This window comes from Lacerta agilis, chromosome 8 (genome assembly GCF_009819535.1).
Source record: "Lacerta agilis isolate rLacAgi1 chromosome 8, rLacAgi1.pri, whole genome shotgun sequence".
NCBI lineage: Eukaryota > Metazoa > Chordata > Lepidosauria > Squamata > Lacertidae > Lacerta > Lacerta agilis.
Genome location: NC_046319.1, coordinates 73,369,856 through 73,395,909, shown reverse-complemented (window position 1 = coordinate 73,395,909; position 26,054 = coordinate 73,369,856). Strand labels below are relative to the sequence as shown.

The 26,054-nt window shown below is 50.4% G+C and overlaps 1 protein-coding gene across 1 annotated transcript in view; it reads left to right on the top strand.

Annotated features, from left to right (window-relative positions):
• CADM4 (cell adhesion molecule 4) overlaps positions 1-25,685 on the top strand; it is a 122,838-nt gene extending 97,153 nt beyond the window's left edge. Inside the window, exons 2-9 of the mRNA XM_033158273.1 lie at positions 13,481-13,627; positions 14,861-15,013; positions 17,695-17,835; positions 19,266-19,427; positions 21,917-22,007; positions 23,234-23,406; positions 24,062-24,190; positions 25,538-25,685. Coding sequence (XP_033014164.1) covers positions 13,481-13,627; positions 14,861-15,013; positions 17,695-17,835; positions 19,266-19,427; positions 21,917-22,007; positions 23,234-23,406; positions 24,062-24,190; positions 25,538-25,647 — 1,106 coding nt within the window. The 3' untranslated portion in view covers positions 25,648-25,685. The remainder of the gene's footprint in view (positions 1-13,480; positions 13,628-14,860; positions 15,014-17,694; positions 17,836-19,265; positions 19,428-21,916; positions 22,008-23,233; positions 23,407-24,061; positions 24,191-25,537) is intronic.
• The last annotated feature ends 369 nt before the right edge of the window (positions 25,686-26,054 follow it).

Here is a 26,054-nt window from a genome sequence, read left to right as displayed (position 1 = left end):
TCGAGCAATGTTGCAGTGAAACAAAAGCCCATGTTTAAATAATAATAATAATAATTATTATTATTATTATTTGTACCCCGCCCATCTGGCCGGATTTCCCCAGCCACTCTGGGCGGCTTCCAACAGAAATCAAATACAAAAATATCAAACATTAAAAACTTCCCTAAAAAGGGAGTGGGAGTGGGAGAAGGAACTGTTTTGGTGCAAGGCTAGCCTTCCATTTGTAGACATTGTAAGCTGAAAGTATTCAGGCTGCAGCCAGGAGTGTATTTGCAGCTGAATTGACATGACTGACGAACGGAGATCCTGGTAGATCCTCAGGGGCAAAAGTGAATGATAGAGGGAGGGAGGCGCTAGTCCCCCTTGCCTTAACTCTGCTTTGGCCAAACATGCCAGGCACCCCGGATAATGGCAGCTTCCACCTGATGGCTGTTGAACTGAAGCCGGTGGGATGTCCAAGGGCGGCAGATGGTCTTCATCCAGGGAAGAGTCCAAGACGCATTAAGGGCAAAGGGGGCCTGCCAGGGCTTTATGGGCATGGGCCGGCTCACTGTGCAGCACAGTATGGCTCAGACACAGCTGCCAGGACCAGCCAACCAGGGATGCAATGAGGTTTTGTTTTTTAGTGCCTGGACAAAACATATAAAAGTAATGTCTTGTGCCTTGCCTCTCATTTCGCCTAACTGGATTGTGGAGCTCCTGCTGCTGCTGTGCTGCTTAGCTGCCTCCCACTGGTCTTGTCCATCTCTTCCGTGCCCTTTGAGCTGTATGATGGACCGGAGAGGCCTAGGAGACAATCTCCACTCAGGGCTCATCTGCACTTCGGTTTGTTCCATGGTGTCTAGGCATGGGTCCAAAAGGTTCTGTTCTGTTCTGCTTTCCCTGGGAAAACCCACTGTTTACTACTGAATGGAAACAAAACATCAATTGGGTTTTCCATGGAATGGTGTTTGTTCTGATTCAGCAGCAAACAGCAGGTTTTCTTGGGGAACAGAAGAAAAACCTCTCGGACCTATACCTAGAAGTAATGGAACAAACAGAAGAAATCACAGGACAAGCAAAAGTGCAGATTGAGCCTGTCAGCCTTGAAGTTCCTTGAGCCATCCATCCATGATAAAACCAAGGAGAGATAAAACCAAGGGTTACCCTGAATTCCTTGGTGGATGGGCGAGGTATATATAAACAGTAAATTGACATTTCTTTTTCATTTTCTATGAGAGCTGACCTCTGGCACCTTCTCTCATTGAGCCCACACCTGTCGGCAACACCCCTCATTTGCTGCCCAGCCCTTTCCTTGAGCCCTTGATCCTCCATGGAGCAGCAAGGTCTGAATGCATCACGATCTGGGTAGGAGGGAGGGAAGGAATTGCGAGGGGTCCCTCCCTCCAGACTCGCGTTTCATTGCAGGTATATTTCGCAACATGTTCTTGACACAAGAATTAGCGGTGGTTTTAGTCTGCTTTATTAGCTGTTGCAATGCTTCCCCGAGGCTACCGCATTATTGCTGTCCAGAGGGGCTGTAGCACAAACATAGCAGGACAAAAATAAACCAGAGCATTTGTGGTATAAAAAAAATGATGGGATTTCAGCAGGAAGTTGTGGGGTATGCATTGACTGGAAATGAAACACTGCAACCGCCCAAAAACCTTTGCCTGCGCTACTGAAAGTGGAATCGCTTGTGACTGCCCCAATAGCACCGAGAACACAAATCATCATGAATGTGCAATTAGAAAAGATGTTTGGAGCTGCCCTAATTCTACTGGGTGGATTCAACTTTTACCCAGTTCCTTGGAAAAGCACAAGATGTGTTGCCCATGGTACTTGCTCAGCAACCCATGTGTGCTCTCATTCCTAAAAGGTCAGTGAACCCTAGAAGGTGACTAGCAGAAGTATAAGCAGAGACAACATGTTTTGTGTTTTGTTTTACTGCCCAGATTTGCCCAACTGCTCCTTACTTGCTCCCCCTTAAGCAGTTTGACCACCCCAAAAACATTTGCAGGTGCAAACAGTATTGAAATTGGATTGCGGGTTTTACCACTCCGATAGCACCAGGAACACAAGCCATCGTGAATGTGCAATAAACAGGACGTCTGGAGGGGCTCAAAGTTGTTGTTTCCTGGTTTCAGAGGAACAGAAATAGAAGTACATAGAGCAAGTATGGGGAACCAGTTGCCAGGAAGGATGTTAGTTGTAGTTCATCAACACCTGGAGGACCACAGGATCCCCACACCTGGCTTAGAAACATCTCATCCAGGTAGTACTGCAGCAGAAGAGCTGTCCATACAAAACAGCTGCCCTAGGCTGTCCCCTATGAGAATCTCCTATTCTTAAATCCGGGTTTTTTTCCTTATTGCCATGTATAAGATGCAAGGTCACTGCAGGCCAAATGGAGAGATGTTCCTGGTGTCCTTTGCTTTATTTGGCTTGTGCTTGGGGCTGCAAATGCATCTGCAAGTCCAGGGGGTCAGGATGCAGTGCCAGGACGTGCCCCAGCAGCCAGCGCGATGCCAGCTGCCCGACAAAACACTCCCCGTGATGGATGGTGCCAAGGCCAGGACAGAACAGGACCCATTGTTCCCTTTTGGAGTCAGACGGAGGGATGTCTGCAGATGCCCTTGTTCTTGTTTCCCCGAACACTGTTCCCCTTAACGCATTGATTCAGGTTGTTTTGATGTATGGCCAGTCCTCCTGTCCTAGGGGGCTTTCAGGCAGGATCATAGACTCACAGAGGGCAGGGAAGGAAACCTGAAGATCCGACTCTCCAAAACTCCCGCCCAGAGCCTTCTGCACTAACCCTCCTGTTCCCCACGTATCAAGACAGCAGTCGTAAACAGAGGAGAGAAGCCTCTGTTCCCAGAAGACTCGCAGTTGAAGGGCACAAATGACTTTATGCCCATCTGCATGCTACAGATGGGAGACAGTGTGTGCGTGATGGCGAGCTGAGCTTGGGTAGAGTGATCCACACAGGCAAAAGAGCATTATGGGGCGTGGGGGTGTGGTGCTTGCAGATGTGGACACTTTTGCAGCCACCAATCATTGGGGTTCTGCTTTAAGCTGCAAGTGGAATAGTCATTCTTCTTCCAGACTTCTGGAATCCCAAGTAACATCATGCAGCCAGGTGGGCATTGCTTCCTTTCCCCCTCCCCATCTTCTGTGTGTAGCGGAAGGATTTTTTAAATAGGGACAATGTTGTGGGGGGGGGGGTGGCAGGGGAAGGGTTGTTGTACTCCTAATCATGATTGCCCCTACCACTTCAGTTGGGGATGGGGAGAATAGATACGGATATAAAGACAAAGCTATTTAGAAAGGGAGGGTTAATTTCTAAAGAGGAGAGATGGTCCAGAGAGAAGGAATTGGTTAGTGCCATGTATACAGACTCTTAACTGCCCCCCTCCCCGTGCTTGCAACTACCATAAAGCTACACCTGACAGCCATGCCATTGTGGGGGGTTTTAAGTTTTGTTTTCTCAGCAGAAGGAAAACCCAGAAGTTCAGGGGGGGGGGATGTGGGAGGAGAACGTTTTGCTCACATAAAAAGTGAGTGAACAAAGCATTGTTATTCTGTAGTAAATGCTCAGTGTGGAAGCTGCCTAAGAAGCTGATTCACTGCCAGCAGCTTTTGCAGGACTAGGTAAAACCCTATTGGCTCTTTGTGCCACCCAACTCTGAGCCGGTAACTGCAATGCCACCACCTGGTCACCCATTCGTGGTGGTGCTGAAGCACGGCCAAGAGAGAGCCAAGTGCGTGCGTCTTGCTCCTAGAGTCCTCTGGCACAAGTCCAGTTGTTTGAGAGAGAGAGAGAGAGAGAGACTTTTAGAGAACACTCTTGGTTTCTAGGTGTTACCGGAAGGGATTTGTAGCCACACAAAGGCAGAGGGAATCTCAGCTCCAAACCCTTCTGGGGCTGGCAGAGCAGAACTGAGGAGTCCCGTCCAAACCTTTCCTCCCTCTGCTACACTGAAAGTTTGTGACCCCTTTCAACTCCAGGGAGGGGGGGGGGAAGGATTCTGCCTGCCTCCGAGGGGCTGAGGGGAACGCAGTGCATTGAATGCCAGAGAGGAGGGGGAGGCATATTTTCAAAACTAAGCTCCATCCCATTGGCTGGCATTGAACTATGGTTGCCTGCCAGGGACTTGGTTCGGCCTCCCATCCGTCTCGGCACACACTGTCCCCGTGGTAGCCTTGTTCCCATCAATCAGCTGTGGTTATTGTCACCGAGCGAGCCTGGCGTTGTGGGGCCGTGGTGGGGGGAGAGGCTGGTAGAAGGAACAGTGATATTTCTGTAAGATGCCTAAGAGTGCTCATGTTTGTTCCTCAGCTGGAGCAAGAGCGAAACCGTGTGTATCCATGGTGCTAAAGTGGAGCCATGTTGCTATGGATAGAGGCAAGAGGCCCTTTCCTTTTTCTATTTTTGCTCAGGTGGTTCACGCAGCAGCCATTTTTGTTGCTCAGAGCAAAACGTCGTAGGGTGAGCTTTTATTTTCCCATGGCTGACTTTGTTTGCCGCTGAGCTGGGTCAACCAACCTTCTCACAATGCAGCACAGTTCTGCGTTGCTGAGGAGCAACCATCTTTGTTCTGCCATGGAAGGCAGTGGAGTGGCTGCCATTTTGATTTTCGCTGTCAGAAAGGGCAACAGTTCCTTACGTTGTGAATCACAGCATTGACGCAGGCGTCTTTCTTGTGGAGACGGAGAAAATGAGGCAGTGGCTATTGCCTCTCTTTTTTTTCCTGCACAAGATCAAAGTAGCCATTTTTCCTATGGAGGAGGAAGAATTGTCAGAGCTGCCAGACTGCAGATGGTGTGTTGGCCATTTATTTTTGAATTACAGACGTGCTGGTTGAAGTTGTTACCTGACCTGATATTCCCCGCTCAGCCCATTCAGTGCTGCTGCTCGTAACATGTGAAAATGCCTGTTAAAGAAATTAGCAGTTTCATATTTGTCGGGGTTTTTTTGGTTTCAATCTTGTTGGCGTACGCCAAAGCAGATGGTGTAGAGTCCATTGCACCCATCCTGAGAATCTCTGGTTTGTTTGTTTTTAAAGCACGTTTCTAGTCTTTGTGGAAGAAAGCCTCAGTAAGACAGAGCTCAACCGGACTTCCTTTTGCGCTACACTTTCCAGGCACAGGTCCTCACTTTAACGCTCTGTGTCCAAGAGGTTTCCCTCCCCCCTTTTCCCTGGTGCACATTTTACTGCTGAATTGGAGCATAGAATCATAGAGTTGGAAGGGACACCAAGGGTCATCTAGTCCATCCCCCTGCAATGCAGGACCAATGTAGAGCTTGACACACACAGCCCTGAGATTTAGAGTCTCATGCTCTGTCGACTGAGCTACCTAGCAATGCAAACAACAGTCCTCTGAAAACCCAATTGCTGTTCCCTCTGATTCAGTGGTAAAATGCAGGTTTTTTCCAGGGAAAGTGCTGGGACGAAACAAAAACCCAATGCTTGGACACCAAGCTTTAAAGTCCAGATCTGTGCCTAGAAATGCGGCACAAAAGACATCAGGATGTGTAGAGTTTGAAGGGGAGGATGAAATTCTGTATTATACATATCAGGTTTGTTCTGCGGTGGTGATATTAAGTTGCTAAAAGTTAGTAACCCACCACATTCCCCCCCCCCATCTGCTGAAACATACCTTTGTTTAGTTTTGGGGGCCTGAAATGTTGGGGCTTGAAAGTCAGGGTGGGGAGAGAGAAGAATGGTGGCCTCTCTTTGACGCCGCCTTGTCAGTTGGAGAGGATTTTTCCTCGCCTCAGGTGATTGGCCAACGGCTGTGTACAAACCACCATTATGTGCTCAACTTACATAGCTTGGCTGGAATTACTGATGGATGGATCACTTTGTGTCTCCAGACTTCGTCAGTTTTGCCCAAGTTCATTCTGTTCTGCCTCATGTCCACATTAATCTCCAATTTTTAAAAGGGGAAAGGGAAATCACAGGGGGGGGGGGAAATCTCTTTTTGAATATGTATTTTTGGACTTACGGGGTAAAACACATTTATAAACATGTATTTGGTGAGAAAATACATAGATGTAAATGCAATGTATTTTCTCACAAAATACACATTTATAAATGTGTTTTACGTTTCTCTATTATGTATTTTGTCCTAAAGTTACATTTTTTGCATACATTTTGGCATGGGTGTTTTTGTTTTTTTTAAATCTGAGAACTGCATTGCAAAATTCAGAGAAGCGCAAAGTCGGGAGAATCGCTGTCTGATCCGGACATTTGGCTGGGAGGTGTGGATCAGGCTGGTTTCCTTAGAAAGGCAGGATGAAGCTAAATCCCTGAGCTTCCCTTGACGGAAATGCTCTGAGTGAATTGTTGCTCATGTGCTGCTGGCGCTGAATGGCATGTGCGTGTGCGACCACAATCACTTAAAATCAATCTGAGAAACTTGATAGATTTATTAGTTCATGTAATAGAGTCACATTTGCCTGGTACATTCTCCTTGTGGTGAGCTTCCTAAAGCGGGCTTTGCCGTTTGTAGACGTTTTAGTTTTTGGGCTTGCAGCAAAACTGCCCTCCCCTTCCCTCTACCCCCACCCTTAATAATGTTGGCTTATTAAGAAGACAAGGATAATTCAGGCACATAAATCTCCGCATAGCCTCTATTTTTTGCCCTGCCAACCGCGTTCCTTTCCATCAAGCTACGTCTTCGCTTTGCTTATGCAACAAATCAAGCTCCCAAAAGGCGCAATCTGTCGGAAGTTCTCTTCCGTGGGACCCACCAAAATGGATTTGCATGACCTATTGTTAGCTAGCTTGGGCTCCTGGGACGGAAACTCGGGGTAGAAGTGTAAATAAATGAAGATTAAACTGTCCCCAGCCACTTCAGTGCAGAGCCGGCACAGGCGAAGTTGCACGCATACCCCCCAACATTCCTCCAATGAAAATAGGGCAGGGGTCAGCAAACGTTTTCAGCAGGGGGCTGGTCCACTGTCCTTCAGACCTTGGTGGGGGGGCAGACTATATATATATATATATTTTGGGGGGAGAATGAATTCCTATGCCCCACAAATAACCCAGAGATGCATTTTAAATAAAAGCACACATTCTACTCATGTAAAAACACGCTGATTCCCAGACCGTCCGCGGGCTGGATTGAGAAGACGATTGGGACGGATCCGGCCCCTGGGTCTTAGTTTGCCTACCCAAGAAATAGGGGAACGTCCTATTCCATACCCTCCAACATTTCTCCATTGAAAATACGGACGTCCCACCAAACCCTCCATTGTTTCTCCGATGAAGTAGGGGCGTCCTAAGGAAAAGTGGAACATTCCGGGGTCAAATCAGAAACCAGGATGGCTTCTGTAAATCTGGGACTGTCCCTGGAAAATAGGGACACTTGGAAGGTCTGCACTTGGAAGAGGAGGCAGGTTGTGAAGTGCATGCGTCCAAGAGCTGGCATGGTGGTATGAGGGCATCTCTTCCTACCACGCAGGTGCCAAGGGCAGGCTCTGTCCCACAGCATGCACCACTGGTATAGAGTAGATAGCTGGGGCATGCACATCCTTGGCACATGCTGGCACCTTCTGTCCTGGGGTGGAAGGGGAGAAGCAAGGAAATGGTTGGATCTTAGTGGTGTTTGACTCTCTGGCACTTATTTGCTTTCAGCGCTTCGAGTTCCATGAGGGACCCACTGCAGCAGTGGGGTTAATTCCTCCACCCCTGGCACAGGGCCCTGATGGATGGGCCGGCATTTTCAAGTTGTGACCTTTAGTGAGAGGCACATTGTTGGAATGCGTCCTCAGGAATCTCAAGAAGGCTGGGGCTACGCACGTGCTGCCAGAGGGAGCGAATGGTGCCAACAGGCGGGAGAGGGCAAATGGGGTGGGGGGGTGGGGAGGAAGGGGGAGCCGAGGAATGTATACAGGAGCAGAATCTCACCACGGCCTCTATCGCTTGCCATTAAAAATTCCTCCCACCTCTTGCTTAACTCCTCCAGCCAGCCATCTTCTGTGCCTTTATTTTGTTTGTTCGTAATTTCCATCCCACCTTTCTCATCGAGGCCGCTGGCAATTTTTATAATAGACAAATCAACCCGAAGGACGAAAATAACGGAATGCAAATCCCTCCCACCCTTTCTGTTGCATGAGTGCCCTTTCTTGTGCATGCATTCCTGGTACCCACAAAGCGACAACTCACACAACTGCTCAGTTGGCCGGGAGCGTGGTGCTGATAATGCCAAGGCTGCAGGTTCGATCCCCGTAAGGAACAGCTGCATATTCCTGCATTGAAGAAGAAGAAGAAGAAGAAGAAGAGGAGGAGTTTGGATTTGATATCCCGCTTTTCACTACCCGAAGGAGTCTCAAAGCGACTAACATTCTTCTTTCCCTTCCTCTCCCACAACAAACACTCTGTGAGGTGAGTGGGGCTGAGAGACTTCAGAGAAGTGTGACTAGCCCAAGGTCACCCAGCAGCTGCATGTGGAGGAGTGGAGACGCAAACCCGGTTCACCAGATTACGAGTCTACCACTCTTAACCACTACACAACACTGGCTTGCATGGGGTTGGACCAGTTGATCCTTGGGATCCCTTCCAACTGTACAATTCTATGAACTGGAAGGATTTCACAGTCAAACTTTTCTGGACACCGACCACTTCAGATGACAAGTGGTAGCAGGAAGCTTCATTGCTGAATACACTTGCCATGGCACAACCAGAAAGTGTGTAGCATATAAGGCATTCAGCCTTTCCTTCTCTTTGACTAGGCAATGTCTGAAGAGCCGTGGCTGGGCCCGAGACCCGGGGGGAGCTTGTTTTTGCCCGACGGATGTCTAGCATCCACACCTGTCAATTTGTGGTCTGTAAAGAGTGGGTCGCCTGAGGCCGTTCGGGGCTCTCTTCCCTGCGTGTTGTGTTCGGAATGTGAGCCGGCGAAAGTAAATGTCAAAAGTGAACTTGGATTTATGGATCAGAGCCCAGGGCATGTGCTTGTGAATTAATTCCTTTCGGGGCACGCAGATTCTGTGGCCTCCGGGGAAAGCGCGTACGTATAGATATGCCAGGTCATGCCCACACAGGGGCTTCTGCTGCTCCTGGTTCTGTGATGTTAGCATTCTGCTGGAAAGGCAGGAAGCAGGGCTGGGGTGAAGATTGCAAGCACCAGCCCTGTCCAGCCTGAACAACGATGTGTGTGCAATGTCAGTCTGCCGTGGCGGACAGGTGGGGGGGATCAGCGTGGGTGGCATACAGGTGCCATGTGGCTTTCAGAAATTGCTGGAGAGCAGGGCTAAAATCCCATGCGGCCATATCCGAGGAGAGCAAAAGCTCTTCTGCATTTCCTGTAGGCATTTCCAGCGCCTCTCGGTGTATGCCTCTGTGATCTTTTGTCTCTGCACCTGTGGGATTATTATTTTTTGCTGCACATTTGTTCACATCTCTGCCCATCCCTCCGCCGCTTTGAGAAATCTCTAAATAACAGCACACGCAAAGGAGAGCATTACTGAGCATTACAGAAACGCTCATTGCCAAGGCGTGCATTCTCTTGCGTGTCCAGGCAGTGATGGCTTGCTCCAGGGGAAAGCAGATATCGCTGCAGTTCCGTAATGGATTTAAATATTAGCAGAAGGTACGGGGAAGGGAACACATGTGAAATAATTTTAATGCAGGAATTTTGCACATTTGTTCAACATGCGCAATTTATTCCCCTTGCAGAACTCGACTCTTCTTAAAGCAGGGTTGGTTTTTTTTTTGTTAAGGGTGCTCTCAATGGCTCAGTAAACCCTTTCAGGAGATACAGCCCTTGATATATTTACAGTCAGGGCTAGCTGAGGTGGAAAATCACACATGCTTAGCACACAAGGCACACAGCTTCCATTCATCCCAGTGCAGCTTGTGCACGAGAATTTCCCAGCGGGTTATTCCCGATGGGTCGGACCCATTCATCTACTCTGCTGCCATACCTTGGGGCACAAGATCCCTTGCCTGAGATGGCTGCCCGTAGCAGCAGTGGTGACATTCAAAGTCTTCCGTTCCTGCAGGAACAGTCTGCAACGAAGGGCGTGGAGGGTGCACAGGAGCAGCACTTCTGTTAGAAAAAGGGGTCGGCAACCTCAGCCCCACTGGCCAAATGTGTCCCTCTGTGCTTCTCTATCTGGCCCTCAGGCTCCCCCCAGGCTCCACCGTTCAGGGATCTTGCTTCATGCCCTCCTTGGTTGTTTGGGCCTGGCTAGGGGGATCACGTATCATGCTTGACGGGATGGAGGACAGAGAGGAGTGCATGATTATGTTTAGAAACTAGCTGGCTGCAGAAAGGTCCGCATTTCATTGCCCTACCGACTCAGTGGCGTAGTGTGGGGCACAAAATTTCAACACCTGGTGCTGCCTCAATACAGCTGTGTGCTGTCATCGCTGGGCTCCGCTGAAAACGGCTTCTCCATGTGAACCAGGCAATGGAATGACTCTTCTCCAGGCAATGGAATGACTCTTCTTTTCTTATCTCTGTTGCTGTGATCTCCTGGGCGATGTGGACGCCATTGAATGTGCATGCGTACTCCGTCTTTTTCTCTCCCTCCCTCCACGCAGCCCTGGGCACTGGCAACCCACGCTATGCCACTGTATCCAGCTTTGCCTCTTGCCTGACCCACCCAGAAGGGAATGAGGTCCTCAGAAAGTGTCCTGGATCAGAACGTCGAACACTTGGCCAGAACCTTTGTCAGGCAGCCTCCCGTCGGGGGAGACTGGTGGGCCCCAGCTGCTAGGTCAGGCCTGCCTCCATTGGAAGGCCTTGCCTCGCCACCCTTTATAACCCCTTCGTTTCGGAAAGAGGGAAGAGAGCAAATTTAGCTAATGCGTTTGGAGAAGTGTTGAATGTAAAGCTCAATTTATGTAAAGCTTGCATTGTGCGGGGCTGTACGTGGCGGTGTCTTACGCAGCTCCTGGCATTTCTGTAGCACGGATAATACTTATAAATCTCTCAATCTTATTACATCTATTAGTGTTCGGCTCTCCCTGTTTAGCATTCATTTAACATGGTGTTTTGAGGAGCTGCCGGAAAGACACGATACTGACCCCAGGCACTGGGATTTTGCGCCCGCGTGTAAAGCACCCCTATCTTGAGCCTTTTGTGCTTTGCCTTGAGCACCTCTGGGCTGGAAAGTTGACTTAGGAGACCTGTACGTAACCAGGCAAAAGCAAGCCGACGGTGTTGCACTGGATGAGGCTCTGCTTCTCTTGGGAGGAGGCAGTCAATCACAAAAAAACGTACACATGATGTATGGTTTGATTTCCTAGCCCTTGCCATCTTCCTCTGCTTCACACGCCCTGAAAGCCAATGTTCCTAAAAGGTTTTCCCCCCTCCCATAGTAGCCCCTCTGCTATCTTCATTTTGTTTTATTGCCTTTTCCATTACCACAATATCCCATATTTTATGACTCTATAGAATAATTGGCTTGTCTCTTGCAAGGGTGCCGTGTGTTGTTTTTTCGCTTCTGATTAGACAAAGGGCTGTTGGTTGAGCATCAAAAGAGTTGGAGGGGACAAGAAGCCATTTATTTCTACCTCACCTGCTTTGCAGGGGTCTCCTCTCACAGGCCATTGACTTATGTCCTCTGGTCCACAGTCTAGATCATTGGGGTGGGGGATATATTACAGTCCAGGCCTTCAACCTTCGAAGGAGCAACAAGGAGCAACAAATGTCAATTTTATCTTTGTGCATTTGGCTACTTTCCATGCACACTCACACAGCCTTCTCTCTACCCTCCGTCCAGGCAAACAAGAGGCTATGGCCAGCGGTCAATAGCATGTTCCAGTTAGGCAAAAACTCTCAAGCTGTGATGCAAGGCTAGAAAGGGCTGTGGCCTGGGAAGAGTTTCACGGGCCAGATTGTGAGGCCTGGGGAGACACATCTGGCTCCCAGGCATGGGCTTCCTCAACCCTGTTCTATATAAGCCAGAAAAGTAGTTGCTCCAGATGACTCAAGTAAGCAAACCAATCGGCACATTTTGCTGCAAACGGTTGCAGTTTGTTCAAGGCAGTGTCCTCCCTCCCACACCTGCACTTGCTAGATTACATAGTATTGAGTTGATTGTATTGAAAAAGTCCAATGATACAACAGTAGACGTGAAGGGGGGCACATTTTAATGCACTGACTAGAGGTTCTTAATGGTTGCAGTGAAGCCTCAAGACTGGCTGAGATGCTCTGATGTCACAGAGAGGTTGCACAGATAGGAGCTTTTGGCTGCCATTGGCCAGGTTGCATTTATGCGAGAGAAGGTCAGAATTTTTTTTAAGCAGGGGGCTAAACTTTGAAGAGAAAGCAGGACAGAGAAACATGGGTTGGAGGAGAGGATCAGGGGAGAGAAAGGGAAACTATGCTGAGCCAAGGAGTAAAGATTGCCATGGCCAGCATCTTGAAAAGTAAGAAGGGATGAAGGTTATATATTTGATTTGAAGCAACCGGTCATCTCTTCTGCTTCAGGCCTTTCACTTAATATTGCACAATTCTTACAGCAAGACACCTCTGTGCCCCATGCGCCCTTTTCCCTGGTGGCATGTGAGGGTGTGGCCCACTCATGTGATTATGTACCCCCACATAAAGCAGGTGTAAGGAACCACTGTCCCTCCAGGAGTTGCTGAGCTGCAGCTCCCATCACCCTGTCCATTGGCCATGCTTCCAGGGGCTGATGGTAGTTGTAGTAGAGATTTTCTGCATTGCAGGGGGTTGCACTACATGACCTTCAGGGCCCCTTCCAACTCTACGGTTATACCAGACATCTCCAAACTAAGGTCCGCGGGCCGGATGCGGTCTGCGCGAGCCAATTGTGCAGCCCCTGCCAGCCGCTCTTACTGGCGCGGCATGGTGCAGTTGCCCATCTCTGGGTCGGCGCGGCGACAGAAATAGCTTTTGCGCATGCGCAAAACGTCATTTCCAGCACACTTTTGGGTCTTTGGAGCCCCACGCGCACAGGCTATTTCTGGTGCTGCGCCAACCCAGAAGTGCACCAGAAAAGGCGAGTGCGCACGCGTATGGGCGCACGTTCCCCCGCCCTCCAGCCCGCCGTGTGATTGGCACCGGAGGAACCGGCCCAAGGCCGGGTAAGTTTGAGGACCCCTGGGTTATACGGTTCAGTGAATCCCCACACTGGATATAAAGACTTTGACCTCCCCAGGGCTGAACTTCTAAATCCCAGGCTTGCCCCCAAACCCTGCCCACTCACTCATCTCTGACATAAGAAGCGAATTATGACGAGGGCTCTCCGCACATGCTCAGGAACACTCCTTTGCTCAGTAGCACAGAAATCTGGCGAGGTGGAATATGTTCAGGTGGCAGCTCCAACCTTCTCTGTCGATGTTCAGAGCGCCCTGTTATAATTTTGATCGCTTATGCATGAGTTTATTCTTCACTGGTATGCAAAGAGGGACTCGGGTGCTGCTACTCAGCCCAGGCGAATCCCCACTCACATTAAAGCCCCACTCGCCTTCCGTGAACATCATGGTAACCCATTCTTTTCTTTCTCTCCCTGCACTAGCCAGAGCTCAGGAAGTCCAAGCTGAGAATGTGACCGTGGCAGAGGGCGGCCAGGCCGAGATCAACTGCAAGCTGCACCAGTACGATGGCTCCATAGTGGTGATCCAAAACCCATCCCGCCAGACGCTCTTCTTCAACGGCACGCGGGGTAATAATGGGGCTTTGGGAACGGTGGGGTTGTAGGCTAGGCTGGAAAACTAGAGGACCATAGAGATGGAGCTGGACGAGACATGCCACCCACTCAATCCCCTGCCTGCCATCTGGACCAGCACCAGCACCCCCTACAGGTCAGCCCACTACAATGCAACCTGCTGCAAGAAGAGAACAAGTATCATATCAGAGGTACTTGCAGAACACATGGATCGAGCCCGGTTAGCCAAGCCAAAGGCCTCATGGGGAATCAAGCGCACAAACAATGTTCTTCCTTTGGGTTACTAGCCAATCTGACCTGGGCAGTGGGGAATTGATCGGTTACACCCTGAACTTAAGAACAACCCGGTCAGAGTCCAGGGCTGACCCAAGATAGCTTGGTAACTGAGGAGGAAAGTCCAGACGGCACCCTCCCTATGCTAAGTGCATCCTACTACACACTAGGGCTGGGTGATATATCAATATATCGTCCAAATCAGGTTTGAAGTCCTTATCGTGGTATCGGTTTCAGAATTATTGACCTGTCAATATATTGTGAATATATCGTGTAGGTGTGGGTGTGTTGTGCAAAAATCACAACGTGGGAAACACCGTGAAGCCAACCAATGCTTCTCTCGATTCCTGCAGCCCCTGTTGACTCTGCCGGCTCAGCTCTCCCCTGCCTCCTGCAGGGGGCAGTGAACCATAAGATCAAGCACCAGCAAAAATCCCGATACGGGAAAAACCGCGAAGCCGGCCATTGCCTCTACGTAGCTCCATCCTTATTTCAGACATTGTGATATATCAGTATATCATGATGTCTCGCTGGTGATTTATCACTATGTTGAAAACCAGGTATCGCCCAGCCCTAGACACTTCTGCAGCTTTGGGTAGCAGCCCTAAATCTTCCTCCCTGAGGGATCTGTGAATGGTGGGGCTGGCCTGGACTGAGTGATCCTCACTTAGAGAAGCCATGAACTGCACCTCCATGCCACCTGGCATCTTGTCTCAAATAGAGACAGTCCCTCGTACTTGAGAGAAAGTGGGGAACCCCCCTCCCCAAGACTATATTTTTGTTGCTTCTTATGTATTTGAATTCTATGGAATGCAAGTTGCAGCTCAAAATAAAACATAAGAAATAAAAGAAGCAATGGAAATACAATTGAAAACCACACAGCATCACACCCTGATGACCTTTTTCTCATTTCACTGGTCCATAACATGAGACACCTTTTCCTCTCTCTCCTTACAGCCCTGAAGGACGAGCGGTTCCAGCTGGTGGAGTTCACCCAGAAGCAAGTCCGCATCGTGCTCTCCAACGCCCGCCTGGAAGATGAGGGCGGTTACTTCTGCCAGCTCTACACCGAAGACACGCACCACCAGATCGCCATCCTCACCGTGCTGGGTACGTGCCGCTTTCCCGCTGCCACCACCTCTGCCACAGCTGCCACAGCTGCCACCACCCTATTTCGGGATTGCAACATAAACTGGAAGAAAGAGGAATTACAGTACCATTAATAATAATAACAATAATAATAGTAATAATAATAATAATAATAATAATAATAATAATAATAATAATAGTTGCTATTATTCCTAAAGCACCCTCTTCGGTCCACCCAGATCCTCTGGGTCTTCTGCAACCGTCGAAACACATCACAGATACATTAAAGCCAATTAAGTTTTTATATATATAAAAAAAATACTAACAAAACCCACAAGCACAGTCCTCAGAGAACCGTGGAACTGGAGTGAAATGGGGTGATCCTCTAGTCTAACCTTCGACTGGGCTCATTGCCAGAACTGTTGGCACAGGAGATGGCTAAGGACGGATGGAGCCACTATTAGTCTATGTGGAACAACAGAAGCCTCAAAAAGCACTGCTTACGTTTGTATACACCTTGCTAAATCCAACTAAAAAGTTGGTGGAGTTGAAAGATGTGGCAGATGTCCAAATAGTTTTTCATCCAGCCCTGGTACCTTTGTGACCTTTGGCCAGGATGCTGGAAGGTGGGAGCAGGTTAGCAAGAAGGTCAGTCCGTTCTTACCTTGCGGCGTTATGATGAATTAAGGCCAACACAGGCCTTGTGCGAAATTTATTTATATCCCCACCCTTCCAAAGGAGCTAAGGCAGCAAGCACACCTGTGATAAAGCTATCAAAACACATTTTTAAAGAAATCCAAAATTTTGGATTTTTTAAAAAAAATTATTTTTTTGAGGAAAAAAGGTCCCGGAACTCCATTCAGCTGAAAAAAAGCCCTGGTAATTATAATAATCTCTCCCACACACCTGGCTTTCATAGAATCTTAGAGTTGGAAGGGACCCCAAGGGTCATCTAGTCCAACCCCCTGCAATGCTGGATTCTCAACCAGATCATACATGACAGATGGCCACCCAACCTCTGTTTAAAAGCCTCCAAGGAAGGAGAGTCCACAGCCTCCCAAGGGAGTCCGTTCCACAGCTCTTACTTTCCCCCAAAGAACCCTGGGAAATTTCATTTGTTCAGGGCTCTGGGAATTGCGGCTCTGTGCACGATAAACTAAAGTCCCCAGGATCCTTTAGGGGAAGCCATTAAATATATGGTGAGATGTGGATGTGGCAGAGATGGAGAGGGAGACAGAAAGCTGCCTTGTCGAGTCAGATTGCTAGTCCACCTAGCTCAGTCTCCCTAGGCTTTCAGAAAGAAGCCTTCTCACAACCTTAACTGAGAACCTCCTCCTGCATGCAGAGACCTTCTGCATTCCCCAGCCTGTAATTTCAAGCGCCTACCTAACCTCCCACACAATCACTAGACATTCATATGCTTCTTTTAAGGCCAAGCATTGACAACCTGTGTGATCATGCTCCGAATCAGTATGCTGTATAATTTACCCAAAGGAAGGGGTGGGGAAGCCTCCACATTCTGCACTAACAGAAGCTAAATCAGGTATTCTTAGGAAATTATGCAAATGTCTGCTTCTTTTCCATAATTCTAATTTTGCAACTGGGGCTGGGCGAGGTGGGGGGTGTGTGTCTGTGATAACGAAGAGCAATGCAGAGCAACAAAATCCCATTTCCTGACTCTCTGATATTCTCCTTACTCGCATCCGTGGCTTCTGAGATGGTTTTTTTTTTCTTTCCACCCTAACTTAAGGCCTAGCAGCTTTTGTTTTGCTTTGTTTTTGACCTGAAAGTGGAATTTCCCAGGATGCATTTGAACTGGTGAACCTGAGGAATCCTGGAACAGACACAGAGGCCCACCTGAAGAGCTCGCCACCCTTGCCGTTTGACCCCCTATTTCAGTGGTGGGGAACTGGCGGCCTTCCAGATGGTGTTCCGTCTTCTCTGACCACTGGCCACACTGGCTGTGGCTGGTGGAAGCTGCCACTGGGGGTTACCTGCCTACCCAGTGATAGGGCCTTCTCAGTGGTGGCTCTCCATTTGTGGCATGCCCTCCCTAGTGAGGTGCATCTGCCTCAGGCATTGGGTGGCTGAAACGTCTGTTGCTGGAAGCGCTGGAATTATTAGCTATGAGAGTGTGGGTTATTGGACTTCCTAAATAAAATTTTAACTAGGTTTTCTTTTTTGAAGGTCTTGCCAGTTTTAAAAAGATTGTTTTGAGATGTTTTAGTTCAGGGGTGGCCAACTTCCAAAGAGACTGCGATCTACTCACAGAATTAAAAACTGGCAGTGATCTACCCCCTTTTTGGGAGTTCAGTTCGAAGTTGTTGAGCTTTTTTTAGGGAGGGGATCCCTGTTTTTTAGGGGTGCAGGTCAAAGATGTAGAGCTTTTCTTTAGGGGAGCCAAAGTTTCTGGCCTTCTTTGGGGGGAGCCAGTGATCTGCCAGCGATCTACCACAGATGTCCACTGATCTACCAGTAGATCTCGGCCTACCTCTTGAACATGCCTGTTTTAGTTGTATGCTATTATAGATGCATGGGATATAAACTGAATACAACATTTGAAGGGCCACAGGTTCCCCACCCCTTCTCCGGTTGGGTTTACCAGATCCGAGACTGATTTGGGTGATGCTGTGGTGGGATCCGGTGCTGTGTTGGAGACAGCCTCACTGCCTGCCCCATAACCCGACTGCTGTTCCTTCCAGTGCCCCCTGACAACCCCTTGGTGGAGATCAAGGAACAGGCCGTGGAAGGAGGAGAAGTGGAGCTCACCTGCAGCATCCCCAGGTCACGCCCTGCTGCCACGCTGCGCTGGTACCGGGACCGGGACCGGAAAGAGCTAAAAGGTGAGGGAAGGAGGGCGGAATCCAGGGACTTAGCTTCCTGTAGGAGTTTGCTTTGGCTCCAAAGCTCCGGAGCTGTGAATTCCCATGCCAGCTGACCTTCTGAAGTGGAATGCGCGGAACGGGACATAGTTTTCCTTTAGATTTTTCTCCTACTTGGGTGAAGCAAAAAAACAACAACCCCAAAATAACCAAAAATGCATATCTTAGGGTAAAACAAATAATTTAGGGTGGAATAAATCTGGAAACGTGTGCACTGAGTTGAAATACATATTTAAATATTGTTTTATGTACTTTAAAAAGTACAGTACAGTGGCACCTCTAGTTGCAGACATGGTCTGTTCTGGGATGCCGTTCGCACCCCGAAAAGCCCACAACTAGAACGGCACAGTACTTTGGCCACCTCATGAGAAGAGAAGACACAAGGAGAAGGGGACGACAGAGGATGAGATGGTTGGACAGTGTTCTCGAAGCTACAAACATGAGCTTGGCCAAACTGCGGGAGGCAGTGGAGCATAGGCGTGCCTGGTGTGCTCTGGTCCATGGGGTCACGAAGAGTCGGACACGACTGAACGACAACAACAGAGCGGCACTTCTACGCAAGCACGGAGCGCAATAGAGCGCTTCTGCAATGTGCGAAGTGCACAGAATGCTTCTGCGCATGTGCAAAGCGTGCAGAACGCTTCTGCGCATGCATGCGCGACAAAACCCGCAAGTATACACTTCCGGGTTTGACGCGTTCGCAAGCCGAAAAGACACAACATGAACCTAACGCAACACGAGGTATGACTGTAGTGGAACAGAATGTACACATGTGAACCTGGTAGGAAGTAGGCTGATCTGCCGTTGGGGACACTAGTTAGCTTAGTACTGGGATATCCAGTTAATGCACCTCTAGAGAAGGTGCTGGCTCTTTTTCAACTTGGGGTCGGTTTTAGGTAGCGTCTCCCCAATAAAGGTTGTCATCTCCAAACGCCTGAGGTGGTAGCTGAGGCTGGATCCATATGTCTCTTTAACTGCAGCATATACACGAGCCGAGTTTATTAGCAGCTACTCCTACTCTTCCCCCTGCCTGCCCAGAAAATACTTAAAATAGAAGGGCTTTTTGGCATCTTAAAAGCAGATGTTTCTTTTGGGGCTCCTTTTAGACTCGTAAGTAGGCTGCTTCTGGGTTTCTCCCAGCGCTTCTTGGCTGCCGGCAACAAGTTCTCTGCACTCACGTTGGAGGCAAGTAGGAGTAATCTTATGTGCTCCTACCCCTCCCGAGCACGGCGGTTGCATTTTAATTGTATGTAATTTAAAAATTAGAAAAGGAGAAAAGAGTCCCGCGGCAAGGCGTGACGCCTTAACTCAGCTTTAAAGGGACGTCTGCAAGCGCTCGGCGGGGTTGACCAGCGGGGCCGGTGCACGTGTTCTTTGTTTCTCCACCCCAGGAATAGGCAGCAAGCAGGAGAACGGGAAAGTGTTCAGCATCACCAATGTGGTTCGCTTCCGGGTGGAGCGCAGGGACCACGGCAGCGTCGTGACGTGCGAGGCCACCCACCCCACGCTGCGTGGGCAGCGGAAGGAGACGCAGTACGTGCTAGATGTACAGTGTAAGTCACCGCAGGGGCCTTGCTGGCGGGGGAAGAGGGGGTGGAGGGGCTCCGCGACGGCAGGGTTGGCATCAAGCGGCAGGGATGCAGTGCATTCTGGGCCCCTTTACCCTCCCCTTCTCCTTTGGGTAGGGTGGGCAGAGGTTACGAGGCTGGGGGTCTCCGGGTCTAAACCACTGGGCCTTTTGGGCTTGGCCGATCAGAAGGTCGGCGGTTCGAATCCCCGTGACGGGGTGAGCTCCCATTGCTCTGCCCCAGCTCCTGCCAACATAGCAGTTCGAAAGCATGCCAGTCCAAGTAGATAAATATGTACCACTGTGACGGGAAGGTAAACAGTGTTTCCGTGCGCTCTGGTTTCCATCACGGTGTTCTGTTGTACAAGAAGTGGTTTAGTCATGCCGGTCCCATGACCTGGAAAGCTGTCTGTGGACAAACACTGGCTCCGTCGGCTTAAAAGTGAGATGAGCGCCGCAACCCCATAGTCCCCTTTGACTGGACTTAACCATCCAGGGGGTCCCTTACCTTTGACTTCTCTTGGAGGAATGAATGCCCAGGGCAAGAGAGCAGGGGGCTTCCAGAAGGGAATTTAATGGCTTATTTATTGAATTTCTATACGCGGGTGCTGGGTGGCGCTGTGGGTTAAACCACAGAGCCTAGGGCTTGCCGATCAGAAGGTCGGCGGTTCGAATCCCCACGACGGGGTGAGCTCCTGTTGCTTGGTCCCTGCTCCTGCCCACCTAGCAGTTTGAAAGCACATCAAAGTGCAAGCAGATAAATAGGTACCACTCCGGCTGCTCTGGTTTGCCAGAAGCGGCTTAGTCATGCTGGCCACATGACCCGGAAGCTGTACGCCAGCTCCCTCGGCCAATAAAGCGAGATGAGCGCCGCAACCTCAGAGTCGTCCGTGACTGGACCTACCTAATGGTGAGGGGTCCCTTTACTTTTTATACCGCCCTTCATCCGAGGATCACAAACACCATGTCATAACAAGCAAAACAATAATGTCCCCCCTCCCCCAAGCTTAAAAGGCTGTAGATTGCTTGATTAGCCCTAGGCCTGGGAGAAGAGGAATGTTTTTGCCTGGTGCCTAAAGATATGTAATGAAAGCACCAGGTGGGCCTTCATGGGGAAAACAGGGAGTCACCACAGAAAGGTCCTGTCATCTCCCCCCCCCCCCGAGCTACCGCGAAGGTGGCACATGAAGAAAGGCCTGAGATGTTGGCCGGTTCATATGAGGAGAGGCGGTCCTTGAGGTATTGCTGTCCTGAGCCGCTTAAGGTTTTATTGATCAAAACCAGCACTTTGAATTGGGCCCAGAAACTAATTGGCAGCCAGTACAAGGGCTGGTGTAATACGCTCAAGCCGTCTTGCCCCAGTGAGCAACCTGGCCACTTCATTGTGAAATCGCTGGTGATGATGACCCTACAGTCCTTTCTCAGCAACCTTCCAATGTCATTGTCATCTAAGTGCCAGCCCATGCATGCATTTATTTATTTATTTTTGCATTCAAAACGGATTTCCCCTTGCCATGGAAAATCCAATAAGTGAAAATAACCTGCTCTTACGTCTGCAGTCACTGCTAGTGAATGTGTGAGTGTGCAGGCGCTGACAGAGGAGGTCATGACTGCTTTGCTCCTCCTTGGTGGCTCTCCCTCTGCTCTCTGCAGGTTTGTGGTTTAGCTCTCGTCCCCCACACACCACAACCACAGCCAAGGTTTGCCCTGGAGAGCTGAACCGCGCGTCTTGAGTTTGGACTGCACACTTAAGGCAAGCCCATGGCTTAGCTCAGTGCAGCAGCTAAACCCCAAGGAAGGGACCAAAGAGGCTGCAATATCCTCTCTGGGAGCCTGGACACTCGCACACATCCATGCCAAACCATTTGCTGGCTCCATGTGGCATGTGGGCCAGGGCTCAGTGCAATGCAGGCCTGAGCCTAAAGCGAGTGTATTTTAAAAGCGATGCAGAAAAACCCTGGTTCAAAGACGCTGTTCAGTAGTGTGGTGGGCCAACTCAGATCTCTTCTGAAATTCCCTACACATTTTCTTCAGTGGGCTCTCAAATTACCTGCATGTTCAATTTCCTGGTAGTGTAATAAGTGTCATTTTGGTGTTTCTGTTGATATATACTGTATACTGTATATAGATCTCCTTAGTTTTTATGCATACTGTTTTCTATTGCTCATTTTCATGGGTGATGCAAAAATCCAGGGAAACTGTCCCAGCCTTCCTTTGCAGTCTCACGTTCTTTCTATGGCGAGGCAGCTCTTTTAGAAGGAAAAGACAAGGGGGGGGGGGGATGCATGTATTGATATCGGCCACAATGCCAGCGAAAACCTTGATTTCAGGCTTCTAATCGCTCTGACGTCTGAAGGAAGCGTTTCCTCTCCACGGCGGGGGTTGCAAATTGCCGGGCCTTGCTTGAGACGTGTGACTGTTCTGTGCACAGGCTGCTTCATGACCTCCTGTTTATTCTCTCTGTTTCCACCCCAGTCGCTCCCACAGCCAGGATCCATCCGTCTCAGGGGGTGATGCGGGAAGGAGACACTTTAGTTCTGACTTGTGACGTCAAAGGCAACCCGCGGTGAGTACTTCCGCAGGATGGGGAAAGCCATAATTAGAGGTGGGGGTGAGCAGGGGAAGGCAGGTTCTGGAATAGAAACACAGGAGGTTGCCTTGTACTGAGTCAGACCGACCACTGGTCCACCTGCCTCCAGGCTGCCTGTCCTATCAGAGAGCCGCTCTCCTGGGTTTCAGGCAGAGTCTGTCTTTCTCAGCCCTGCCTGCGGTCCATTTCCAAAACCTGGTTGACCACAGGCAGCGGTGTGGCAAGAGAAGTGGGCATAGATGCTTCTCCGAAGCCTCTTCTGCTCTCATTCAAGAAAACCCTGCTTGTCTATTTCAGGAGTGGAGAATCTGCGTTGACTCTCCAGAATCCACTTCCATCAGGCCCAAAGACATGGTTGTAGTCCAGCCAGGGGCAGAGCAAAGGGGGTGCGTTGGGGGCAGTGTGCCCTGGGTGCAACCCTGGAGGGGGTGACACTCAGTGCCCGCCCGCCCGCCCCGCGACGCCCAAGCCGAGCCCTGCCGCCTGGTAAAAAGCCTTGCTCAGCAGCTTGCTCACGGTTTGCCGGCACCGCCGCTCCATAGCACACATGCGCAGCGTCGCTACATAGCGACACTGCGCATGCGCGCTGCGGAGTGACATCCCGCCCCCCCAGGTGCCCCGGGGTTTGCCGCTCCGGGTGCCCAAGCGGCTTCCTACGCCACTGAGTCCAGCAACATCTTGGGGGGCATCAGGTTAGCAGCCCCTCATCCCCTGCTATTGGGAGCTGGAAGCAAAGGAGGAGAGGGGCCACATCCTCTGAGCAGTAGAGGCATAACAGAGGGCATTGGGGGCAGGCTTTCCTTCTTCTGTGACACGACGAAAGCAGCACCTGCTGGGAACCCCCCCCCCACTTCATAAGGACCCCCCCCCCCCAATCCTTGCTCTGTGGCACTTCTTCCCTGTACACGCGGGGGCAAATTGTCCTTGCCTTTCTATATAGCCCTGACTGATGGATACAATTCCCGAGCGGAGTTATTACTCGAGCGCCCCTTGATCCAGCCTCTCGGCTCCGTCTCCCATCCATCACGGGCTCTGGCAGCGCTTGCCACAAATAGCCTTGATGGAAGGAAGGAAAGTGGTGTGTGTTTGTGCACGCTCATGTGGGGGAGATGTGGCACTTGTGACCCGCAGGGGCCACCGGAGATGGGGGTTGGGAGGAGAGGGGCAAGGTTAACGCAGGCTGTCCTGACTTCCGCTCTCAGCCCCACGGACATCAAGTGGAGCCGAGCTAATGACTCGTTGCCGGAGCGGGCCTTGACGGAGGGAGAGGTGCTGACCATCCCCAGCCTCAGCATGCTGGATAACGGAACCTACCTGTGCCAGGTGGCCAACAAACATGGCCGCTCGTCGGACCAGTATGTGCTGGTGGTTTACGGTAAGGAACACGGGTCCTCTGATGCCGCAGAGCTCACCTGCTCCCGCCCCCTCTCCTAAGCTCAGCCCAGAACCCCCGAGTTCACTGTTGTCCTGGTGTTCACATGTGGCAGGTGAGGAGTTAAAAGTCTGTTTCGGGGCCATACCACTTTGGACTGTGGGTCAGGGGGAAGCGGGGGGGGGGGGTCACATGACAGAACGTTTTAAAAAACCCACACCTAGAAAGTTAGCCTGTCAAGGAGAAACCTTTCTGCTTGCCAAATATTTTTCCCTTTGTTCAGGTGATGCGTTAAGTCATGTGAGAGTTATAGTTAGCTGTTTCTGATGACCAGACCCCCCCCCAAACCACACCCTTTCTTCCTGGTCCAGATTGGTGCTGTCCCCTAATGCCAGGGTGGCCCTCCAAATGTTGGTGGAGTGTCAGTCCCATCATCATCCTGGCTGGGGCTGATGAGCCACCAGTTCCTTACCCTTGCTCATATGGCAGCGTCTCCCAGCAGAGGTGTTTGCTTTCCTCCTGCCAGGAGGGCAGCCAGAAGTAGGGTAGGCTCAGGTCCTCTGCTCCAGCCCATACCAAAGTATGAAGCTCGCGGAGGGCACTGTCTCCAGCCAGCCACCCCGCCTCTCACACCTTAACCCTTCCCTGTCTTTGGCAGACCCTGGGGCCATTGTGGAGGCCCAGACTTCAGTGCCCTATGCCATTGTTGGGGGCATCCTGGCGCTCCTGGTCTTCCTCGTCATCTGTGTGCTTATAGTCATGGTGTGGTGCTCCATCCGGCAGAAAGGTCAGTGTCGGAACCCTGGTGCCAGCTGGGCAGATAAGAGACATGAGTGCTGATTTATAGAAGGAACGCTGGGTTGCTCCATGACTCACCACTGATCTGAGAAACTGCCTTGCAGCACAGTCATTTCATGTGTGTCTCTCTCTGTGTGTATTCAAAAAGCATATTTCTAGCCTTTGGGGTTGGAGTGAGGAGCTTGAAATGATAAAAGCAGGGAGACCCGGGAGGGCTTGGGGGGGTGAGGCTTCCTGCCACCGTATGAAGGACTTTGTGGCTCTTAAAACCAGCCTCTCTTACAGTCTTTCCCAAGCCTCCTCTTTGTACGTGGGGAGGAAAACGCTACAGCTGTGTACACAATTGCTGGCTTAAAACACAGCGAGGTGGTTTCCCCCCCTCAATTCGGATCAAAGGTGGTTTGCGTAGAAATTGATCCAAACTTAGTATTAAAAAAAACAAAAACCCTGCAGCACGGGATGCAGAATGTACAAGAAGTGTGTACACCACCTGCATTTCTCTGCTGGCCAGCTGCAGATTTTGTGGAGGAATTCTTGGGCGAGACGCTGCTCAGAGAGTTCCCATTCTCCTTGTTGCCTCCCACTTGCTTGCCCTCACCCTCTGACCCCAGTCTGCACCTCTGCCCCCAAAGGAAGAAGGAGAAGCAGAGAAATCTGCTCCTTCGGTTCCCACAGCTGGTTGGAGAGGGCAGGCCAGCCGCCCATGGCAGCAATCAGGAATTTGAGATTTCGGGGCTCAGCCAGTGAGTGACGGTACCAAGCCCTGGCGCCAGCTTGCAGTGTAACCACCTGGCCGGTTTGGGGTTCATGTGTTCGGATGGGGGAACATTCTGCTCCTCTGATGGCCACTGCACACCCTCTTAGCTGTGGGTACACTTGCTAGAGAGCAGGACCTGATATCCTCTGCCTTCCAGAATTCCTCTTCCTTGATTGTAGCTATTGCTGAAAGTTAAGTGCAGTGGGGACGTATTTGTGACTAAACACCCGTGAGGTCCCATTGCACATGCATAAGCTGGCGATGTGTCTTCAAAGCCATTGCAAACCGAGGGTGACAGAATGTGGCTTTCATACAAACAGAAATAGCACCAAAGCGAGGATCTGTTCTCTAGTTGTGGGACGAGGACCAACACATGTAATTAGAGGTGTGATTCCTGCACTGCAGGGGGTCGGACTGGGGGACCCTTGGGCTCCTCTCCAAATCTCTGATTCTATGAATGGAGTCTCCTTAGCAAGGTATTGAGTCTCCACCAGGGCCCTGTGCGCCCCACTTACCATTGCTTGTGCCCAGTCTTCTCCGCAACTCTCTCTCTCACACACGCACGTCCTCTTTTTACAGGCTCCTACCTGACGCACGAGGCAAGCGGCCTGGACGAGCACGGAGAAGCCCGCGAGGCCTTTCTGAACGGCGGCGACGGCCACAAACGCAAGGAGGAATTCTTCATCTGAGCCTGGGAGAGGGGAGGGGGAAGGGGAGGGGTGCTGGGGGCAGAGCGCTGGGGTCAGAGCGGCCGAGAAGGGGAAGACATTTATAGAAAAGCTGCCACTCTTGCTGGGGGAGGGGAGGGAGGGAAAAAGAAGGGTTGGATTAAAAAGAAAAAAAAACACTTAAAAATATCCATTGTGTAAAAAAAGGGGGGGGACACACACACACATGGCCACCACTTGTTCGGTTTTATTTTTGAAACCGAGGACTTTAGCCCCACCCCCAGCTATGAAGCTCCGCCTCCTGCCATTGGCTGACTCCTCCCCCCTCCATGCCCTCTGCACCAGAGCTATTTCCTGTTACTTCTGGGGAGGGTGTATGAGAGCCAGTGTGGTGTAGTGGTTAAGAGCGGTAGACTCGTTATCTGGGG